Source organism: Trematomus bernacchii, unplaced genomic scaffold, assembly GCF_902827165.1.
Source record: "Trematomus bernacchii unplaced genomic scaffold, fTreBer1.1, whole genome shotgun sequence".
Taxonomy (NCBI): Eukaryota; Metazoa; Chordata; class Actinopteri; order Perciformes; family Nototheniidae; genus Trematomus; species Trematomus bernacchii.
This window is the reverse complement of record NW_022987547.1, coordinates 2,223,711-2,240,723: the sequence shown is the minus strand read 5'-3', so window position 1 is coordinate 2,240,723 and position 17,013 is coordinate 2,223,711. Positions and strand designations below refer to the sequence as shown.

The 17,013-nt window shown below is 40.2% G+C and overlaps 1 protein-coding gene across 4 annotated transcripts in view; it reads left to right on the top strand.

The window, feature by feature from the left end:
• sardh (sarcosine dehydrogenase) overlaps positions 1–16,409 on the top strand; it is a 40,209-nt gene extending 23,800 nt beyond the window's left edge. For 2 of the 4 annotated variants that reach the window (XM_034122895.1, XM_034122894.1), the window contains exons 13-22: positions 260–343; positions 587–700; positions 1,113–1,251; positions 3,314–3,427; positions 4,551–4,698; positions 7,942–8,035; positions 10,610–10,772; positions 10,863–11,031; positions 11,925–12,060; positions 14,569–16,407. In XM_034122895.1, coding sequence (XP_033978786.1) covers positions 260–343; positions 587–700; positions 1,113–1,251; positions 3,314–3,427; positions 4,551–4,698; positions 7,942–8,035; positions 10,610–10,772; positions 10,863–11,031; positions 11,925–12,060; positions 14,569–14,697 — 1,290 coding nt within the window. In that variant the 3' untranslated portion in view covers positions 14,698–16,407. Of the gene's footprint in view, positions 1–259; positions 344–586; positions 701–1,112; positions 1,252–3,313; positions 3,428–4,550; positions 4,699–7,941; positions 8,036–10,609; positions 10,773–10,862; positions 11,032–11,924; positions 12,061–14,568 lie in introns of all 4 variants that reach the window. The other 2 variants (XM_034122897.1, XM_034122896.1) reach the window with 2 other exon arrangements.
• Positions 16,410–17,013: the final 604 nt, after the last annotated feature.

Sequence of the window (17,013 nt, the reverse complement as noted above, 5' to 3'; positions counted from 1 at the left end):
ATGTAGAAAAGACATGAAAAAGTGGATTTTGCATAATAGGTGACCTTTAACATGGGATAAAATCAGTATGCGTAATGTGAAGGGTTGTTGTGATTGAATTTTGAGTGCCTTTCAGCCCTACGGAGCGTTTTAGTGTTCTTCAGCTAAATGTTTTGGATCAATGTTACTCGTTGGTTATGTACTGATTCCCGATTTGTTAACGGTTGTATATATCTCAGCTGCATGTACTGATTTGAGTGTGTGTTGTTGTTTGTCCTAGGTGCTGACGGAGCAGGGCTGTGTGTTCCAGGAGAGGCACGGCTGGGAGAGACCTGGCTGGTTCAACAAAGATGGGGCCGCTCCTGTGAGACACTTTCACTGCACTCATTTATTGTACACAAGCATGTGCACGCTAATGATTTATTCACATCTGTGTATTGACAGAGGCACTTGGAGAAACATAAACAATTAAGATGCAAATTCTCCCACAAGGCTTGCCAAAAACGGACAACAAGGAAACAGAATCTGGCTCACTGCTTTGTCCTCTGCTCACATGGAAACAGGGATGATTAATTAGCCTCTAACTGCTTGTTTGTCTGTTTCGAAGGTTAAAGACTACGATTACTATGGGGCTTATGACGTTAAGAAAAATGAAAACTACAAATACAACGAGTTGCTCAGCAAAGAGTATACCTTTGACTTCCCTCCGCATCATGAAGTGGTAAGATATCAAGCGTAAATGTGTGAAGATGTGTGTGATTCAGTCGAGTAATGTTTTTTGATTACATGCCGCTTCCTTTTTTGATAAACGTGAATGGGTCAAAAAAGAAACTCATGGTCCCCAGATGAGTGAAGGCTCCCGTGAGAAAAGGGCACATGTGTCCTCATGGGAAACAATCATGACAGTGACGAGAGAACAGTCAGAAAGGTTATTGGTGCATCAAGTGCAAACAAACACATTAGCTCCACGCCACAGAAGGAAATTGGCAACCTTAACATCAGCATCACTCTGTTTTTCATTTAAAATCACAGTTGTAATGACATTTTCCTTCAAAGATCTAGCTTTAAAAATATTTAAAAAGTCATGGACTGTTGATTAAATGTGTGTTGGGTTTTTTCTTTTATGATTGCAGATTAAGAGTGAGTGCCTCACGTGCAGAAGTGGCGTTGCGGTGTTCGACATGTCCTACTTTGGAAAGTTCTATCTGACTGGACCAGATGCCAAGAAGGCGGCTGATTGGCTGTTCACGGCTGATGTCAACAAGAAGTCAGGTCAGTGTGCTGCAGCGAGAACACACACACACACACACACACACACACACACACACACACACACACACACACACACACACACACACACACACACACACACACACACACACACACACACACACACACACACACACACACACACACACACACACACACACAGAGAGACAGATGGGCAAAAGATTGACAGAATCAAAAGGGCAAATTCATGGAAGGAAGGACTTAAACAGATGCCAACTTCTTAGGAAAACCGTAATCTTTGACAAAATCTCAAATACAACAAATATGAAATGCTAGTTTTTGGTCTTTGTAGCTGTTCCTGTTTTCTGCAATGACAGCTTTGTAAGAATGGTAAAAATAGTTATGCGGATATTCTATTATTTCTCCACTTTTCCCTCCAATTTCTCACTTCAACCACTATCTGTTGTAATGCCTGAATAGGATACCTCTCCTCTGTGTTGACAGGGATGTCAGAAACTCAAGTTCTGAAAGAATGCCAGGACAGATATATCTTTTAGTTTTAAAGTCTCTTTGTCTGGGATTGGAAAATGTCTCTCAAAGGTTCCACCACTAAAAGGAGACCTGCACATGCCACCCTACTTGTCATGGGGAGCACTTAACTTGTAAAAGCAGTTGTGTAATATCAAAACGAATTCAAATTCAAAGAGAAAAAATGGTTGCAACAGTATTGTCCCCTGTCATGCAACAGTGTAGCGACATGGTTTAAATGGAATCTTTAATCATTTAAGTCTTCTTCTTTTTGAGCAAAAACTATTTCAAATGTAAATAAATACTTTTGATGACTGAATTATGTCGTAATCTTATCTTTGTTATAATAGCAATTATTAAAGGGACCAAGAAAACCATAGGTATAAGAGGTGATTCCAGTTTTTAGCAAATTGATCAATAACATCATAATCGTCTAGGCGCATACAGACACAATATAATTGGCTTCAATTTATGGATGTGAAGTTTTTACCATTTTTCAATATTAACATATATTAAACTCAGCACTGTACAGTTTTGAAAATACAGTAATAACTCATTTAATAGCATAACATATACCATAAAAGGTAGACATACAGTTATTGATTACAGCATTATTCACTCTCAAAGATAATAACCGCATATTCCCAATTTAGAGTATCTCATCCATGGAAAAGTTTTTCATAAGCCACCGCTTTTCCATCTTAAATGACATTAAGAAAAAAGTGCATTCAATTGTTCGAGTAACCATTTCAGCTTGCACTGCTGCTGTTTATTTTCTGTAAACTGTTTTCATATTTTCTTTTGAGCTCACATCTAATACCACTTTATTATCCTCCACTCATTATGCCATCTAGATCTCACCCCACCTACGAAGGTGGTTTTTCAAATGCTTTCTCAACATCTTAAATGACACATCATTTGACCTTGCTTTCCCACTTACAGCAATCACAGTGGTCACACTTGCTCCGAGAATATTTAATGTCTCAGCGGGCCGACTTATGCTACGCTAACACATTCACACAGCCTTTCCTTTAGTAGCAGTGACAGTTTACTTGTAACATCAATCATTTATTTCAATGAAAGATGACAGAGGGACAGACACACATGACTGAAAATTTCGTTGGCCGTGGATGACGGGAATGTTATTATTTGTCTTGTGTAAATAAATACAGACTTCTACCATAAGTGAAATATTTCAATCATGTTCTCTTTATGAATATGTTCATTAAGCTATGTAATCATGTTACCTTGGTTACTATTTTACAAAAAGAAAAGGTTTAAGTGTTGTGTATTTCTAGAGGCAGAGGTTTACAATTATTGCCCCTTTAAAGCAAGTTGTGAAAGAAGTAAAAGAACACTTGAGTTTATTAAAAAACATTATATTCCTACTCAAAGGTGGGGGCGGGGGAAATGCAGGCAAAAGGTCAGAAGCTGGTTAACTCACAAAGAATGGGTCACTTAATATTGACCTAAAGTTCGGGTTTATTTTTCGTTCTGAGATTACGTTCTGTGAGACTGCACACTTTAAATTGGCCCACAATTTCTGCACAATTAATTATTTACGTGTGTGTTTTAGGCTCTACTGTGTATACCTGCATGCTGAATAAGGGAGGAGGGACGGAGGCTGACCTGACGGTGAGCAGACTGGAGCCTGGTGCCGCCAACATGCCCCTGGCCCCACAGTCCAATGGTGAGCCACAGTGTGATTTGTCTGTGATACTGCTATATCTGTTGCTCTCTCCATTGTTACAGTTTTCTCTTTATCATCACATCAGTGTTGTTTATTTTAATTTGAACAATTTATTTATCTGTTGCTGGATGTATCTGTCATTGCATTGTATCTCATTTTGGATTTATGGTTCTTTAGCTCTGTTTAACGTATTGTTGTGTCTTTATCCATCATTTTGCTCCTACCTGTATCTCTTTTGTTGTGTTTAATGCCATCTTATTTGTCATTGTACTTAAATTCCCTCTCCATTTTAAAATGTGTTTTCTTATTTTTAAATCCCCTAAAATGTATGAACCTGTCTAAACTGAATAATACATGTGCAGACATGCACATTCACATTGTGCTGAAAAAGGGCGATGCCTGTGCACTCTCCTAAAATCTGTGTTTCAAACACAGCTAGATTTGGTATGTCATAACATTGAAAGGCAATCGTTGTTGTGTAGCTGTTGACACAACATCGGCAAAGAAACATGAAACCTTCAGCGCAGAGCAGTACAGAGTTTACATCAAAGTTTTGACAGCAACGGTGGTAGTGTGGCCAGTTTTTGCATGTAAACCAGACCCTGAAGCTTCCTTCCAACAACTACCAAAACATCCCACTAGAGATGATTGGATATTTTTAAAACCAATAACTAAGTCAGCTACTGCAAGCAACAAGCTAACAAGCTAACTTACAACATAAGCAGGTAAAAAATGGTTATTACTTTCCACTCTGATACTGTTGCTTGTCGCAGATGTCGCAAAACAGAATCTTCTCCAGACATGTATGACTGAATCTCTCTGGAGTTTCCTCTTATGGAGAAACAGACACCAAAACTTTTGGGAGCCGGTTGCAGAGCTCTGTGCTGCCATTTTGATGCTATCATCCTACTGTAGCACAAGTAGTGTTTGAGAGGGAGAGGCGAAATAAAGAGTAAAAAAATAGATGTGGTTCCAACCCCTTTTTCTGGAAGCTATGTTCAACAAAATGTGTAACAGCAGAATATGCCATAGTATAGTATTTTTGTTGTTGTTGTGTGTTTCTTCTGTCAGCTGTCTTTACTCCACTTAACCCATTTTAATTTCTTTCCTGTCTTTGCTCCAGGTGATGTCTACTACCTGGCCATTGGAGGAGGCGTGGCAGAACACAACTGGAACCACATCAGAACCGTTCTTCAGGATGAAGGCTTCAACTGCCAGCTAACGGACCACTCTGAGGACATGGGGATGATCAGCATCCAGGGACCCAAGAGGTGAGGAAACAAAAGAGTGATGGAAGACGGCTACGAATGAATGGAGACATTTTTATGATTCATGGATCCAGGTGAAGAAAAGGGCAAAAGAAGAGGGTTGGAGAAGAGAGTAAAAAAAAAAAAAAGAATAGAAGGGTTATGATTCACATCCTAGACACAAGCAATTGTGAAACAGAAAGGAAGAGCTGTACGATCGATAAGAGGAAAGCGGGTTAAGTGCCCATTCTCGAGGCCATAGGCGTAAGAGGTGAGAGGCAGTGTGCAGGGACGGAGGGTGATTGAAAACAGGATACAGAAACATGGGGGTTAAAGAGTACTTCTGCCGTTTAATGGAGCCATTGGCTGTTTCCTGATGCTGTAAACCGTTCAAAGCTAATTTAAATCAATTTCTCATCTGGGTGAGTGGTAATGATAAAAATCAATGGCGCTCTATGTGTCAACAACAGTTTACATCTTGGGTTAGAGGTTCATGGGCCAGACTCGTCAATATTTCACCTGAATCATGCAAACGCGAAAAGTTAAAGGCACGAGCAACTACATGGCAATGTTTGTCTATTAGTAAGTCACCTACTGTAGCAAAGAGAAGGTAATACTAGCTTTGATTTTTCAAATAATTTGTATTAATTCGTTTTTTCAATTGCGGCATAATTTCATCTGCTGTAAAGAAATCATTTTTTCATGTTCTGTTGTTTACTCTAAGAAGAATTGAAAGAAATTCATACTGGCTGCTTTTTATAGGAAAACAACTGGAACCAATTCTTTATAATTTATATAATTTACTTTTGTTTTCAAACCAGAAAAAACATCGTTCAGTTTATTTTTTTCTAAAAGGCTATTAAGTTCCATATTATGACAATATTTGTCACTGCTAATTCTTTCAGCTTTAGCTTAGGTTTATGATTATAACCCTGAGTGGAATATCTTATCAACAATTTTATGAATTGTAATACATTTGGTGATTGCTTAACTTCCCCTTCATTTGTCTAATACTCTGCGTTTCTCTGCATTATGACCTTTAAAATGGCTCAGCTTTAGGTATTTTGTATTAACTTCACTTTTTCCTAATGACCAAAGAATGAATCCAGGAATATTATAGGATAACCATTATAGTAGACACTGGTGATGTTATCTTAGGCCTCTAATCCGTACACTCTACTGTTCTCTACATGATATTAGTAATGAAAGGTAATCCTATAGAATCATATCTCTTATCCCACATCCCTGCCATAAGGACTCCCCTGTGTTAACACTACAGTGATGACCTTCAAAGTATAAATGTCAAAAACTCTGTTTACAGAATTTATATTACACCTATGACATTTTACAGCCTGCAGATTTTACTGATGGAGGACAACCAGGGACTGTGATGTCTTTGAACATGAGACTCACAGTTTCCCTTTTACCCTCATCCATCAGAACCATCATCTATTGATTTATTTGTCAGGATGAGAAATCTTGTTCTGTACGTGGATAAACACTACCTCACATTTGGACATGGGCTGTAGTCCAAGCTTGTCACTCTCTTCTTGCAGTTTTCCCTTTGTTGTACTCGGATAGCAAGCAGGGCCACCTTTTACCTCTCCCCGATCTCTATCTCTAAACTCCTGGTCTATCTTTTCCTCCCCTCTCACCTCCTCTGCCCCCCCCCCCCTCCTCCATGCACCTTGCGTCTTTGTTCTTCCCTCTCCCCAGCAGCAGGGTTAGGCCACACTGTTTTCTGTGTGGGCTATGTCGATTTCTTCTTCTCCTTGAGGCTTTTCTCTCATCTTCTGTTCTCCTCTGTTTCTTCACTGTCGGACTCATGTCTCTGTAGATCTTATCCAGCTCTTTTTTTAAATCTCTCCTCTCAATCGCCTATTCTCTGTGTCCTCTTTCCCTTTGTCAGATTGTTCTGTCGCTCTTGCTCTTATTGCTTACGTCAAACCAGAAATCAGTGCGTCACTAGCAGCAGAAAGCCAATATATACTGTGTGTGTGTGTGTGTGTGTGTGTGTGTGTATGTTTCATTATGAATTCCCACATGCTCATAAAAGGTTGATTATGTAGCTCATTGAGTTTTCCTGAACATCCAAAGTGCATTTAGCTTGTGAGTGTTTGTATTAAAATCACATGTGTGCGTATCAGTAATATAAACAAGATTAGCGTCTGTATTGCATCTCTCGTTGAACAGCAACGTGATGAATCCCAGCTTCCATGTTATTGTTTCTGCCACAAATGAGGAATTGCTAAAAATCAACCCTCCAATGTATGGGGTTTGTTTTCTAAGATAGCCAATTGATATCTTTAAAGTTTGAGGAGAACTTTTTCGCCTGTGAATTCCAATCCTCCAGAAGAAGGAGTATCTGGATTTGCAGTTTTTTGCTCGCACAGCTTGCAACAGGGTGCTCGTCTGTTGCCTTGTAATTATGAACCATATTGATAATATATGAAATCATGTGAGAGAAGACATATGTGTGTCTGTATGTATTCATAATCTGATTCACAGCTGAGAGCCACAGTTAAGTGGCAAGTCAGAGAAACAAATTGGTGGTTTGCTAGATGCAGGCTATACACACACACACACACACACACACACACACACACACACACACACACACACACACACACACACACACACAGCCGGTCACTGATTGCATATAGCTAATTGGCCTTGCTCTTGGTCTTGGGAGTTCAGTGAGTTACTCAGACAGAAACTGGAGGACAGCCCGAAGAGAATATTAGCCTGTGCATTATACAGTACTGGCTCACTCGTGCATATATGCAAGAAATGTTTTATTCACATACGAACATCCCCGTTTCTACATCCAACTATGAACACATCAATTGCTGTAGGAAAAAAAGTAGGACGCCCCCACATAGATACACAAGCATGTACATCACACGCAAACATAACCTGGACTCCCTCCCCAAATATCTTCAGCCTTGGCTTCATGCCACACTGTTTCAAAAATATTGCCTGTATACCTGCCCACTCACAAACACACACGCAGCATAGGAAGCTAAACTTAGGGTTTCTTTCTGTTGACTCATCTTTATGTAATATTCATTCTTGGTGTGTTTGTGGGAGAGGGGAAGATGGTTCTATAGCTAATATAATAAGTGTTACTTAGTTTTGTTTTGCTTTCTTGAACATCTGATATTCGAGTAAGCAAATCTAGTATCTTTTTCCACAGCAGTTGCACAGGTGCAGGTGCTAAATATTTTGACTGAGCATCTCTGTTTCTGTGTTTCTCTGTATGTGCAGTCGAGAGGTGCTGCAGGAGGTGTTGGACGCCGACCTGAGCAACGAAGCTTTCCCCTTCTCCACCCACAAAGTTGTCAGCGCAGCAGGGCATCAGGTGAACACACACACATTAAGTGAGCAGAAATCTGAGACTGTGTGCATGCATTTGTGTGATAGATGTCTGTCCTGACCTTTCTTTTCTAACCCTCACTGCCTTCTATCTCTTTCTACTTCCTCCCCTCAGGTCTAACAACTCCAAACTCATAAATAGAGTAACTGCGCAGCTGTTTACAAGCACTTGGAAAACCATATATTTATACTTTATTCTGTTTTCCAAACAGTTGGGGGAATGGTCAAATGTGCCAAATTAATACTGGCAACAACCTCCTCCACTCTAAATGTACGAAGGGGCGAGTAAAGCATTTGCTTCTGGCTGCGAAGCTAATTCTAATGGAGAAGTCTTAACTACAACCAAAGGCAATATGTGGTTGACCCCACTTCTTACTCAGAATCACAAGAATCAGAAACAGGTTTATTAACAGGTATATTAACACATACGAGTAATTTGACTTGGTGTTGTGGTGCAGACGTAAAAACAAAACAAAAATGTAAAACACAGATAGAAAACTATTTGAAGAAAACTATAATAACGTAAAAAAAATATTTAAAAAAATATATTCCTGCACAGTTATTGCATTCAGCATGGATATCCCTTCTACAAAAATGAACGAAGGCATACAACAAATATTTGTTTGTGTACTGTTTGGCCGCAAACTGAGCATTTCTTTGCCAGCCACCATGTTGGAAACAGTCGAGCCAAAAGCAAACAGTTTGGCTCCAGCATGCGGTGGTCACTCACTAACATGCATACACCATCACGTGCTGTAAGGTACTGAAGCCTCGGCCGCTCAGTTTGACCTCCACATTGTACCTGGCCTTGGATCAAACGGAGCATGTAGTACCGGCCCATGCAGCGACGCATATGTCCACACACACTCGCTCTGTCTTAGTTGCTTTTGCATAAATTATTCAACGCTCCGGTGATTGCAGTCAGCATCTTCTCACAGCTCTGCAGAAGTGTTAGTGTGCGCGTGTGTGTGCTGCTTGTGCTGTGTTCCAGCTGGTTGCTGGCTTCGTCCGGGTGACATTTTAATGGCTGCACTGCTGCGAGAGCAGAGTGCTCTTTCTCTCTCTCTCTCTCTCTCTCTCCCTCTGCCCCGTGCCCCCCTCATATCTCATTAGACTCTCTATCCTCCCAGTTGATGCAGTGTGCTGGTATGCGTGTTCGGTGATTAATTCATGTTTGTATGCAATATCTTACTTGTGTCTGTGCTCTATGTCTATATTTGATGTTTGCCTGGTAGATGTATGTGCATAGGGATTGCTTGAGTTTATCGCCTGTGTATCTGGCGGAGAGTTTTTTGTGTTGCGTGGGCCTACATGTACTGTCCTCCCCAGAGTTTCATGGCGTACATATGGGGCCCAGGGTGATTCCTGGCTGGCCAGATGGCCTGGCTGTCACAGCACCCACTGGGGAAACTGTTGGAGAGTTTTCTCTCTTTTTCTCACTCCCTCCCACATTTTCTCGCTCGCTTCCTTTTCTTTTTTTTCTTAAGCATTCCTACTTGTTTTAAATAAATAATTTTGCATCCTACTCATTCTGGTATCCTTCAACCTAGGTGTTATTCTCATAGTGTTTGTATTGTGATTATATATGCCTGACACAGAAGTCATCTTAAACTCTTGTCTTTAATTTAAGATTAAGCACTCCCGTGGAAATCCACACAGCTGTTGTTGCAAACTACATAACATAGTGGATTATTTTCTATTCACTAAAGTGAAGTTTCAGCCTGCCTTTGATTCAACGTTAGTGAATCCTATAGATGAAGGAGAAACACAAGGAAGTCGTTTGTGTTTCAGAAGTGCAAAAACAAAAAGACAAGATACTCACTCCTAATTGATTGCTTCCATAAATTCATTGCAGTATCTTCAGCTATTTCCATCCTTTTTCTAGTTTACTTGTAGTTTTAAATACACAATTTTGCATTGTTATATATTACATTTAGTAGTTTTGGGGGAAAGCTTTGCCATATTTAACACTGTTTGTGCTGCATTCATCAAAACTCTACAATGGAAGTGTTGAGTAAAATGTTTCCATGCCAAATATTCACAATGGAGTAGTTTTTGATGATAACATTCATCCTTTTTCTTTTTTGATCTGTAGCATTTACTTTTCTTCCTTCTCAGTTTTATTGTTCATTATCTGGTACACCTTTTCCCCCCTCTCAGGCCCTGCCAACTTCCATGCTCTTTCTGTTTTTATTCTGTTTTCCCTGTCACCTCCATCCCCCTTACTCACTGCAGTCATTTCCACCTTTTATCCCCATAAAGGTATTTTTTAGGATTCAACCTAATTGGAAATTCAATTCTAAAGGGAGATTACACTTTCAATGTGCGTGAACCTTATCTTATCCTTGCATTTTTTTCAATTCTATTCCATTTATTATATCCTGATTTATTGACTTTCTCTCTCCAGTTGCTGCACATGGTGGCTGCTGTTTATATTAAGATTCGTTACCGGTAGATCTGCTCATTTAAAAGTAACGTGTGTGTGTTTGAACACAAGCAAAGGCATGACAGCCTCTACCAGCCTCTCTCCATCTCTCTAAGCCTCCTCTCTCTGGTCCAGGTGCGGGCGATGCGTCTGTCGTTTGTCGGAGAGCTCGGCTGGGAGCTGCACATACCCAAAGACTCTTGCCTTCCGGTCTACCATGCTGTCATGGCTGCTGGGGCAAAGCACGGCATCATCAACTCAGGCTACAGGGCCATAGACTCACTCAGCATAGAGAAAGGTAACTATTTAAATAAATCACTAACCCCTAAAATAACAGTCCCTTGGTGCCTCTCATCCCTAATGTCTACCTTTCCCCCCTAATAATCAGGCTACAGGCATTGGCACGCAGACCTTCGCCCTGATGACACACCCCTAGAGTCAGGGTTAGGCTTCACCTGCAAAATGAAGAGCTCCATCCCATTCCAGGGCCGTGATAGGCTGGAGAAACAGAAGGAGGAGGGGCTGAGGAGGCGCATCGTCTGCTTCACCATTGATGAGTAAGTAAAGACTGAGATTATATGCTACTAGGAATGAAATTATCTTTACAACAATCGCACATTTGAGCACTGACGTAAAATAAATGTGTTAAAATAAAGCTTCCTGCAGCCACTTAGACTTCCTCCATAAATAGATTTCTTAACATAAGCCTAAAATAATTTAAAGAATTGTCTTACTTTACTTACTAATATATTTACCAAATGTGCAGTGAGTTAATGTAATACTGATTTTGAAGAAGACCATGTGTACGGATATATTGTGTGTCAGGGTGGAGATGCAGTTTAATTTAATATTTATTGATTTTCCCTTCTGTGGTTTCTCTTTTTAGACATTTAACACTCTGCAAATTATTTTATTAAACATGACTATCCGTTTCCATTAGATCTTTGTCCGAAAAACACATTAACCATTCAAAATGTTCCACTTGGTTCAGCCGCTAGGATGCAATTCCACCAAATCACGGTTCGGTTCATATTAATTTTTAATCTTCAGCTGGAGGTTTACACTCTTGAATGAGTTGTGGGAAGACAAATGTTACAAACGCATGATGGTCAAACAAAAACAAATGTTTTCCCTCTGATCTTGAGGAGATTTTCTGAGATGAAAACATTGCTTTCTTTACGAGAAAGACATTTTATCAAAGTGGGCATATTCTGTTTGGTCCTGACAGATATAATTAGTGTGAATATGCGTATTATAATAGTATTTGTGTATTTGTATAAGAGGGATTTTGTGTATGTGTGTGCATGAGCGAGTCAGTGTTGGAATCAGATCAAATTAATTGTGTTTAAAAGAAAAACTCCAACATGACAATAAATTAGCTGAGTGTGCAAAATGAATGTGTGTTGTTTGTTTGACTGTTAAACACTCTCCTCCTCTGTCTCTCCCTCAGGAAAGTATCCATGTTTGGTTTGGAAGCAGTTCACCGTAACGGCATTCCTGTTGGTCACCTACGTCGTTCAGACTATGGCTTCTTTATCGACAAAACTATCGGATATGGATATATCCGCAAACCTGATGGAGGAGTGGTAAAGACCTTAAACACACAACACATGAACATATACATACACATTGTACACACTGTTTACCTATCATTACTTCCTTTTTTGTGTTTTATGCCGTTGTTTTTTGGGCTTGTCGTTTTGCTTAATTTTCTTCAAAAAACATGATGTCAGTATAGTGAGATAATCCCATTTGAACACAATTCTTGGTTTTGAGTAGAAGTGTGCATAGAAATCCAGACAACAGAACTGATTTATGTTCAAGCATTAAGTAACAAATTCTAGAAATCCTATTTTTAAGATTGAGGACTGATTCTTTTATCAATCAATAATAGCCTCAGACTGAATCATAAGTGTTATCGGCCAGCATACAGGTTTTTTGTGTGTGTTTCTGTCTCGTTAATAATACAGACGCATACAGAATAACAGATGGAACATCAAACAGAAGGATTGAAGCAGCAAGAGAGAAACACAAAGTTATTGGTGGAAGTGGTGTGCTCCTAGGCAAAGAGCCTATTTTAGTTAAATTAAACAGAACAATCCTTTGTTTTTTTAGCTTTATATAGATCCGTATCTACGATTCTGTGCTCATGGACACACAACGTTAGACACACACTGCGTTGCGAGCACATCTGTGTGATCGAATGTGTGCCCTTGTGTGTGCTCATTTGTTTAATATCCATCCTTGAGTCGTGACCAGCAGTACAAAACAAAGCAGAATGACTCCTGGCTTTGACGAGCACTACAGTTTGGAGATGCACTCACTCGAATGCAGACATGTGCGCACACACACACACACACACACACACACACGCACACGCACAGACAGACAGACAGACACACAGTCAGACAGACAGGTCTGAGCGATCTAGTGTCCTGTCACTCAGGATTACAGAGCACATCCCCTTCAATCACATCACTGACTTCAACAGAAGTAACTTTGTAAGAGTCTTCTCTCATTAAACAGACCCATGTATAGAGAACAATATAAATGTCTGCACTCCACGGTACGCTTGATCGCTCTCTTCTCTCTTTCCTTGCTTCCTACCTTATTCTTCCTTTTTTAATTCACTGTTTCACTGCTTTGTGGTATTAAGGCAGTGGGTACACCATTAAAATGTATCAACCTATTTCACTGGCTGTCAGACTGAGTTCTGTACATGCATCAGTGGTTTGACAAGTGCATGTACTCCTTGAAAACGAAGCAGTTATACTTCTATGCCTGTGTGCAGAACACCATCAAATAATGCCGAGCAAGATGGAGTATGAAGTTAATTCATTTAAGTTACAGCCCAAAAGCAGTTTAACGTCTTTAAAGAGGCCCTATGATGCTTTTGGGAGGTTTCCCTTTCCTGTAGCGTGTTGTATAGGTTTTGGTGCATGTCAATGGTCGGCAAAGGCTAAAATCCCAAAGTTCCCCCCCCCCCCCCTGCCTGAAACGTCTCGATTGGACTCCTTTGTTTAATTCCGTAACACAATGACATCACTATGTAACACGTGCGCTTCAATTGGCTAGCGCTCCAACAAACTGTACGTTATTAAGTTGTGGGACATCTCTCAGCGGTTGACAAATCCCAACAGAGCCGGCCAGCTAACCAATCAGAGCTGAGGGTGAAAAGAGCTGCTGCAGCACACATTGAAGTGTGAAAACATGTCACAGTAGAGACACAAAACACAAATATGAACCTAAAGATTAGCACAATAGGGCCCCTTTAATTGTCCTCGTTTTTGATTTGAGCGCTCAAAGGTGGCTGAAATAATATTTGTAAATCCTTCTGTGTGAATTGATTCATTATGATACTGTTCTGAAAATGCCAGTGGGAATTGCTCTGACCTGCAAGGTTTCATATAAATGTCTGCAACAGGTGCTTTGAATAATTTGGACCAGCACACTGTTATTTCATTGTGTTGTAATAGGAGCACCTGGCTAGAGCTTTGGATTTAAATATACTGTGGAGTCACTTTAGAAACCTGGGGGCATTCATCTTAATAGAATACAGTGAGACTGAAAGTGCTGCATGGTTGCTTTTAAGAATCATGGACTAAATGCAGCCAAATTCAGGTAAATAATGGATCTGAGAAGTGTGTGTAACACGTCACCATTCCAAGTGAGACAAGGGCATCAACGCCATTCCTGGAACATGGAAGTAGTTGAAATTAAATGGTGATGAGAGAGAGAGCTCTTTTATGTGTGTGTGCAGCGGCAGGGAGGGAGAAGGGAGTCAGTCTGTGAAAATGTGCTCTCTGGGTTACGAGGAGCTGACATTGACTCATGAGTGAATGGATTGCTTTCAGCGTTTTATAACTCCAGCGCCGTTCTCATCTGTCAGATACGACTGCTGTGAAATTGTCTGCTCTGGAGTGCTCCGTCAGCTGGGAGAAGTCAATATTTTTTTTACAAAGAGCGTGGATTAATTGGTCGTCTCATTTCCACTCTGTTTTAATCCCCGTCATCCTCCTCATCTATATAAAATGTAAATTCCCTCCCCACCTCATATTTCCATGCTCTGATCTCTCTCTTCCTTTCTTTATCAGGTGAGTGCCGATTTCATAAAGAGCGGCGAGTTTACCCTGGAGAAGATGGGAGTGACGTACAAGGCCAAGGCCCATCTTAAATCTCCATTTGACCCTCAGAACAAACGCATCAAGGGCATCTATGATTGAGAAGGACCACACATGTGAAAACTGAAGAAAACAAACTGGTTGGAGAGTGAGGCTGGGAGAGGTGCAGCTTACAAATAGTATGCATTATAGCTTAGATAGATTAAATGTGATAGGAAAAATAACTGGAGGGGATAAAAGAAACCTTTTTAGAACTAAAATGTAAATCAAAATACAAAAGAGGTGCTAATTTAGTTCTTCTTGTACAAATGTTGATTGTTAAGCTTTACATTTTAAGCCTGCTCTGGGTTTAAGAGTAACACTTGTGAATGCTCTCATGTGAGAAATATTACTATGAAGACAAACTACAGAGGTGAACTACAGTATCTTTGCTCTAGTAATCAAAGATGTTTTTCCAGTACACCTGGATAAGTCCCTCGCGTGATCCTGCTATCTTTGAATAAGCCTGAGCTTTTTTCTGGATCGCTTTTAATTACTAAAATAACCTCACATGATTAGGTCGTTTTTTAAAATAGAAACTAAACTGAACAATATTTGCTCTTTTCAAACAATCACCAGTAAGTTTTGAAGCTAGATAACTCAGGGAATCTCCTTTACATCTAGTTAATACTGTGACTTCTCTATTGGCAGCACAAGCTTTGTATACTGGTGCTAAAAAGTAAATAACTTTAAGTATTTAGGCATGTATAACAGTCAAGTTTTTCCCTTTTTAAAGTGCTATATTTTAGATATTAAATCCTTTTAACATTTATCCTATGAGGCCATATTGTACCATATTGGGGAATCAAAGTGTTTCCAAACCATTCACAAGCCCTTCTGGCAGTTTGAGTCAGATTACAGTGACTGATGCTGTTGTTGACAACAGTGACTAAAACTGATTTTCACTCTGTAGTATGGTATCTAAATCTTAGGCAGACAGAGTGTTTATCAACAAAAAAACACCCTGAGGCATAGTTTATCCAGCCAGGGAGGAAACACTGCTGTCGAAAAAAATACTGGATAAAGACAAGTTATCAGAAAGCAGCTGTTACAGATAGAGCCTTTGTTTTCTGACCCACCCCCTCCCCCCCTCTCCGTCATTGCTGTCCTCTTCTGCTCTATACTGCCGTCGCTGCTGTTTGCAAACTCAATTCTCTTAAGTTCGTTTCTTACCAAATGCCATTGTCATTTAAGAGTTATCTTCCAATCCAGCCGCTTATTTGCTGTTGTTCTGCTGCTAAATCAAACTCAACCATTTGTACATCTGCAGGAGGCGACAGCACATTTATCATCGCCTTGGCCTTTTAACATATCAAAATATGATCTTGGTACAATGGACTAGTGAATTTGACAGGACTGTTTTGTAGATGTTTTGTAATTAAAATGTACATTTTGATAATACAACTAGCTTCATCTGTCATCTCACTCAGTCATTTAGTGTATGCCACATGTATACACTGTGTGTGTACTGTATAGATATACACTGCTAACTAATCAGCTATTATTTTATTTGTCGCCAACTCATGGTTGTTGTAAGGAAAAGTCTTCAAAGTAAAACTGACAGAAAAAGAGAAATCACCAGTCAAACTCTTTGATGGCATAATCATGTCTTAAAGTATGTGCAGTAATTCAAGATACTAATTCTGCTAGTTATGTCTTAAAGAAGAGGTGTCATGCTTTTCCGGTTATTACCCGTCCCCTTGTATGTTATGAAGGTTTTTATGCATGTAAACGGTGTGCAGAGTCAAAACCCTCAAAGTACACCCTGTAGCGAGTAAAACTCTAACACAGAAAATACCTCCCCAAAACGCCTCGTTGGAGATACGTCACTGCCCATTTGAGTCTTCCATTTCGTTCCGGGTACGGCATGATGTCAAGCGGTACCCGGAACGAAATGGACCAATCCCGAAGAGCCGTTACGTTACGTCCGCGGAGCCGTTACGTTAAGCCCCCGCTGATTGGTCCAAATTGACCGATCCACGGACTTCCTCACACACACATCTGTGTGCAGGGAGCCGGCAGCTCAGCTTATTTCTCCTCCCTGGCTGCAGGCTGATGACAGACAGTTGGGATCGCGGCAAAATTCTCTCTGCAGACCCATTCTCACAGCGTTTATCAACCTTTTTCTTACTCAATATCAAGCCACACTTATTGTTTTTACTTCGGATGTGAGTTTGTGTGTGCTCAGGATGAATTTGGCTGTGTTTCGCTATGTATCCTAAACAAGGAAACAACACCTCCACGGAGCTCAGCGCGATTCACAACGTCCCGACCAATCAGAGCACACTGTGCTCACAGGGAGGGTGGGGGCTGGAGCTGTTGGAGCTACAATGAGCCGTTAAAGGCAGATAGTGAAATTCAGTGAATACAAGTAGTTTA